Below are 6620 nucleotides of genomic sequence, written 5' to 3'. Positions count from 1 at the left end.
TTAGGAACAGTGGGTTAACTACCTTGTTCAGGAGCAGAACGTCATATTTTTTACATGGTTAGCTCAGGGATCTGACCTAGCAACCTTTCTGGCCCAACGCTCTAACCACAAGGCTACCTGCTGCCCCAAGTCCTACCAACTCAAAAACTGCACAATAAATGTGTAACCAAGGGGGAACTAGTGCATTTCTCTGAGAAAAGCTGCTTCAGTTTTACTAATCTTCCAAAACACTTGAAATTCTTGTAAAATCATTGGCATTTATTTGATCAAATAGACTTTGAAAGGGTAGACATGCAGAAATGCCTCTTGTCAAAAGTCTTGCTGTTACAAAAGTAGTTCTAACTGCAGCGTAAGAGGTTACAGGTTCTTCTTGGTGAAGCGCCTGAATGGCTTCATCATTGCTGAAAAGACCCTGACAATCAAGGATCGTTTTTTGACAGGCTGAGATATGGAGGGAGAAACCTCTCCAACGGGAGCTAGAAACACAAGAGAAATGGATGAGTGAGAGAGCGAGAGAGAGAGAGATGCAGTATAGTAACGTTGAAAAATAACAGTGCTATGAGTTTGGTAGGCATACCTATGTTTCTAACACACACCTAAACAAAACTACAAGCTTTAGCAGAGCTCTAAAACATCCTTACCTATGCAATGTCCATCAGTAGAGGGAATCTCAGTCTGTTCCTGGACTGAATGGCAGTCCTTTTTGTTTCCTCTCTTGGAACGCTAACAGAAGAAAGGTAAAGAAAATGGTACAGAGAATAAATAAATAAATGGAACACTTCTGAATCCAAGGCAACAATTTAGTGATTAATAAAACATATTTATCTCATGTATTTGTCTTATCATATGAATAACATCAGCACCTAACTGGAACCAAAAACAAATGCTAACTCCCTGCTATACCTTGAAGTTGATCCTGAGTTTGGTCATTGAAAAGCAAAGGAAGCTCCTTCTTGCTTTCTGCTCAGCCCCCCTCTCTGTCTCAGCCTGGTCTGATGGGTTTGTTGCAGCAGAAGCTGGTCTTGACGCCTCCTTGCATCCCTGTACCAGCTGCTGGGTCAAGGACTTTACCAGGACTCTGTCAAATGCAGGGTCCTGGGAGGAAAGAGCTGCTTGCAGGGTGTTATAAGAGCCAAACTCCTCCATGAGGTTTTTATGTACACCTCTGAACACCCTTTGGATGTTCAGGTTCTGCGAATATGCCTTTGTCCTGGAGAATCTGGATGCAGCACAGAACTCAGACAGGACTTGTCTGATGAGTTGCTGAGATGTTTCTGTCAGATCTGCTGCCTGTTGGGAGGGTCCATCTAGGGCTGAGGGTCTGATCTCCGATAGCAACCTTATCACCAGTATGGTGACAAAACAGATGCCATCATCTTTGCTGGAGTCCATCAAGTACTGCAGTGGGAATGCAGTGGCACTGCTGATGTCCGGGGTGATTAAGAGCTCCCTCAGATGGCCAGAGCTGCTGGGGATACACTCCTCCTTCTCTTCAATGTCAATCCCATCTCCCTTTGGTACCAAAGAGGTTCCCTTGCTGGTGAAAGACGGAGTGGAGGATCGAAAAGAGGCTTTTGCACTCGGTGGTCGACTGCTGTCAGTCATTGGACTGTTACGATGCAGGGGTTCATCTGTGTGTGCCATCATCTTTGTCTTTAGGTCACTTGAAGAAATCTCTGGCATTTTAGAGACCCTGGTGTCGATGCAGGAGCTCCTGACGATGGGGCAGGTCAGATCAAAAGGCACTTCGTCAGGGATGGGAGTGCCAGGGAGGTTGATCTCTAACTCACACTCTGACCTAGGACTCTTTGAAGAGCTGGACAAGGAACTACGACCATTTAAAGAAGTGGACAAAGATGAACAGGTTCTAGGGATGTCTTGGCAGACTTGTTCACTGTCATCCTCACTTTTCTCAACCTCCTTCAGTATAGTTCCTACCATATCATTGATCTGAAGGAGCTCCCTGGAATCCTTCATTCGCCCTAAGTTTGAGATTTCACTCTGGATAGCAACCAGGATTTCCCCAAGGGTCTCTTTGGAAGAAGCATTTTCTGTCCTTTCGGATCCGGGTGGCTTCAGCCCTGTGAAGAAATCCTTAAGTGTGTTCTTCATACTGACGCAGATGGTCTTAGCTGTTGACCAAAGCTTCTCCTCTGATATTTTAACACTCAATTCAGTATCATCCAGTTGGGAGCCCCCGTGGGAGCACTGTGAAACTCTCCCACTTCTTTCCAGTAGCACAGTGTCAGTGGACTCATTTTTCTGGAAAATAGTCACCATTCCTTTGACAAAGGTTTCCACTAATACAGATGCTGTATTCTCAGAGGACATGGAGGACATGGATTCTGAAAGGACATGGATCTCTGATGGTGAGCTAGATGATAAGCCAGCCTGCAGACTTTTCTGAAGACCAGTATGGCTGATCTGTGTGATAAAGGAATGACTGGATCTCATCAGCACTTTACTCACTGCCTCTTCTGCCTGAGTCTGGAAGTCATTGCTAGAGAGCTTCTTAATGCTCTGAATCAGACTAGTAGAGGACTCTGTGATTCTGACACTCTCTTCTGAGCTCAGTTGAGAATATTGAGTACTCACGCTCAAGTCTTCATTGGGTGAGGGTGACTGGGAAATAGTATAGTCATCGAGCTTTGATAGGACACCATCAACAAACCAACAAGCCTCTAGGGACTCATCAGATGAACTGACAACGGCCAAGGATTTACTCTCTACTTTTGATAACTCTGACTTGTAGATGGAAAAAACACTGCTAAGAACTTCTTGAGTACTGGTATCCAGATTGGAGAGACAGAGAGCTGGTATTGGTTGGCTCTCACTGGGAACTCTACTAAATTCGGTGCTGGGTAACTGGACCTCAACAGTTGAAACAGTTGCCTTTTCCAGGGTGTCTGAAGACTCCTGAAGAGAAGCATCCTTAGCCACACCTTCTTCTCGAGCGGATAGAGTTAAAAGGTCCCTCAGCTTTGCTCGTATACGGCCGTAGAGTGTGCGGGCTAGAGATAAGGTTATCATCTGTGAAGATCCTGTTTTGTGGTCATTTACAGGAACTGGCCAATCAACTGCTTCACATGTGCCTTCAAATGATGCTATCGTCTCCATGCCTCCCACAAATGCCTTAACAATCACTGTGGCAGTGGAGGTTACAGGTGTCAGGGCTGTGCAGCTGGTATTCAGGGAAGCTTCAGTAAGGCTAGGAGCAGCACTAGAAGGCCTAGAGGAAGGAGCCATGCCAGAAGAGCTGCTGACTTTCCTTGTAAGGATGGTGCTCACCGCCTTCAGGGCTTTAGACTGAAAGTTGGGGCTAGAGAGGGTCTGAATCTTTCTGGCCACCACACTGGTAGAGGATCCAGTCTCTTTGAGAAAGTGAGTGGTCCCTTCTTTCCCAGATGGACACTCAACATCAAGGTCACATTGAAGATTGGTCAGACATTTTGACCCCAAGATTGTCATCTTCTTGGCCAGATCCAATAGGATGTTGAAGTCCTGTGCCATTTTGTCCATTGTGCGAACAATGGCATCCAGCACATCATCGGTCACAGGGTCCATGAGGGGCTCGATAAACCCTACCCACTCTGGCTCAGACGTTTGGCTCTGTAGCTCAGCCAGGATCTGCACCGAGGCTACCCGAATGACCTCCTTGCCTGCTGCTATGTCCTGACTGTCCATAGGGGGGAAACTCCCCGAGCTGGCCTGAATGGCCACTGAGAGGCCAGAGTTAAGCTGGTGTACCACCTCCCCCACGATAGCACAGCTCAACTCGGAGGAGCTGGAGGAGGTGGGGTTGGAGTGACCCTCAACCAGGGATATCAGGAGGCTCTCTTCCGTTACCCCAAAAAGAGCCTTCAGAGGCTCCTCCATGAGGGGAGCCTCTCTAGTTGCAGGCAAGCTCTGCAATGAGGTCTGGGACCTTGAAGATAAACACACAATCACCACTTATGCCATGCAAATGTGACCAACTGGTATCTAATCTGGGCCATTAGTGAGCCTGATAACCAAATTAGAGCAATGATGGTTTACTTCTCATACCACCGTAGTTCTAGAAGTCTAAAGCCAACTGACACAATTTTTTTGCCTGATTTTTATGTTTGTACGACATCAGAATATGATTCATTCTGAAAGGCATGTACCTGATCTATTTATTCATAGATGACTTTATGGCTTACCCAGTTAAAAATGACTTTCACCTGGACCCACCCCCTCAGTGGCAACATTTCTGACCAGAATTTAAAACTACAAGGTGTGAATTCCAAGTGAATAATTTATGATAAGTATGGGTCAGGTCTTGCAATTATTAAGTTGAAATATTGCTGTGAACATACCTCTTAGGCGAACAGCATGGTGATGAGGTTCTGCGAGTGGATTTTTGGCGGCACCCTGCACTGCCATTCCTCCTCCTCTCCTTAGTCCAGTAGTTCATCTCACTGATCAGCAGCCTTTTCTCTCTCTCATCCAGACTGCCTAAGGAATCCTCAGACCCTGTCAGAGAGCACTGGGATTCTGGGGAGGTTGCCCCACTCCTCAGGTTCACCCCCATGATACGAGCTAGCGCTGGTAGGAGAATGCGGAGGGCTGTCTGGGTCACGACTTTAACAATCTTCAGACACAGCATGGAGAGCTGCTCGAATGTGAGCTATGGCCAACAAACAGAGTAATGTTTTTGTCAATCAAGCAATTCCATGACACCATTCCCTATATAGCGCGCAACTTTTGACCAGAACCTTATGTGGAGAGACTTACGTTATTTTTCATGCCATGCTGAATCACTCTCCATTGGCTAGAGAAAAGAAAAGAAAGGAAACATATTTTACCTGCACACTGATGTTGAGTTAGTGGAGTCACTAGATAGCCATGTCAGGGAAAATAAAAGTGTATTTAATTAAGCTATTAACAAGTACATGAGACATTTTGGTCTTGATTTACAGGAAGAGTTAGGGGTGTGGTTACAGTGATGTTAGGTGTAGTGTCTAAAATCCCATTTGTGGTTAGAAGGTGCACTATGATTATAAATTCAGAGTTGTTTCATGTGAGGTTGGAAAAAGACATGGGACTTGCTCATCAGTTAGACTCCTCAGGAAGGAGAGGAGGATTGGGGCACAGCATGTCTCAATCTTGAGAGAAGGCATTAGAGTCCTCTGAGCCTCCTTCTCCAGCTGCTCAATGATAGATCCCCTTTCCCGGAAACCACACCCGGGTGTCTGAGAAGACTCTGGGAAACCGCAAAGAGAAATCTAAAGTTGAATCTGAACTTGATCCCTAATTTCCTTCACCTTTAGTGATTTGATTGCACTGGACAGGTAAAAGCACATCTCTCTGCGGGCCTCCACTATATTGCTTTCACCTATATAGATACTATCTTCTCAGATCAGTGCTGATGAATTTGAACACAACCTGCACCCAACATGAAGTAATCTCGGACCTGCACCAATGCTGCTGTCCTCCTCCACGGAAGTCTTCTTGGCACGGCCACTGGACTTACGTTTAGCCTACATGACAACAGATTATAGGTCTCATAGCAGATCTAAGGTCAGTGTAGCGTCTCCTCCTAATGCTTTAAGGCTAGGATTTAGTGATACTAAACTAATCAGATCTGTGCCTAAGTAGGCAGAACATGTGTAAAGGACAGCATATTTCTTACCTTGCCTCCTGTCCTGTTCTTGTTGGTCTCATGTGTCTCTGTTTCATCCTTCATATTCCCCACAACCTTATTTTGGTCATCCGGGGGATCCTCCCATTTCACGCTCTGGTGGATAAATGAGAGGTCAATATCAGTCCTAGGTTGTGACTTTGTGAAACAACTTATTCGCTCCTATTGTAAACAAAACGGCAATAGTGGTCAGATTTCAGTCCATGGATCAAACCAGTGAGACCTATTGCTTTGGTAGTGACCTACTATATTGTTAGTAATTTCTCCTCTAAACTCAAAATAGGCTAAATGAACCATACCTTGCTGTCATCTGACATGATGTGTAGCTTATTGTTGTAGGCTGTTTAGAGGAAATACTAATAGCTCCTTTGAAAAAACGTCAGTGAACCATCGGCAGACAACTGAAGTGAATATGAACGTCCTTGAATTATGCCAAAGCATTGTTGAATACTCGATTCCGATTGGCTGAAGCCAGGGCATTCTTCAAAGATGTCATACACACATGATGTCACAATTAGGCCTAAGTCTAATGTCTATATGAACTGTCAATGTCATTTGAAAACAGATTATAGCTTGTCAAAGTTCTGCCAAACGAAAATATTTGTAAGTGCACGTTTTTGCGTTTAATTTATGGTTTATCAAGCATCCTCATTCATCGCCATGCACAAAAACGTAACTGGCTGCCATCCATTAGCTATAATTCTGAGGTTGCAAAGCTGCAAAACTAGGACATGCAATAAATTACACTTGCGCCTAGAATAATTTAAAATCAATGACGTTCTTGGCGTCATGGTGCTGAAATGTTTCGAGTCTGGGCAGCACCTGAGACCACGGCATGGTGCTGAAATGGAGCAGGGCTCAGTTCTATGGGTATCTCATGCGGATTTTTCTGCTAACCTATGTATAACGATACTATAATTACATTATTTCCATCCATCCGTCAACACAAATTGAATGT

General features: G+C 45.0%; 1 protein-coding gene across 1 annotated transcript; it reads right to left on the bottom strand.

Moving 5' to 3' along the window:
- Positions 1 to 237: 237 nt before the first annotated feature.
- LOC135565292 (uncharacterized) lies at positions 238 to 6316 on the bottom strand. Its single transcript, XM_065011526.1, has 8 exons — positions 5654 to 6316; positions 5435 to 5501; positions 5071 to 5224; positions 4756 to 4792; positions 4338 to 4648; positions 904 to 3925; positions 642 to 723; positions 238 to 476 (listed from the first exon to the last, which is right to left on the bottom strand). Exons 1-8 carry the CDS (start codon positions 5705 to 5707, stop codon positions 358 to 360), a joined length of 3846 nt encoding a protein of 1281 aa, XP_064867598.1. The 5' UTR covers positions 5708 to 6316; the 3' UTR covers positions 238 to 357.
- Positions 6317 to 6620: the final 304 nt, after the last annotated feature.

This window comes from Oncorhynchus nerka, linkage group LG27 (assembly GCF_034236695.1).
Source record: "Oncorhynchus nerka isolate Pitt River linkage group LG27, Oner_Uvic_2.0, whole genome shotgun sequence".
Taxonomy (NCBI): Eukaryota; Metazoa; Chordata; class Actinopteri; order Salmoniformes; family Salmonidae; genus Oncorhynchus; species Oncorhynchus nerka.
This window is presented reverse-complemented; position numbering and strand designations above follow the sequence as displayed.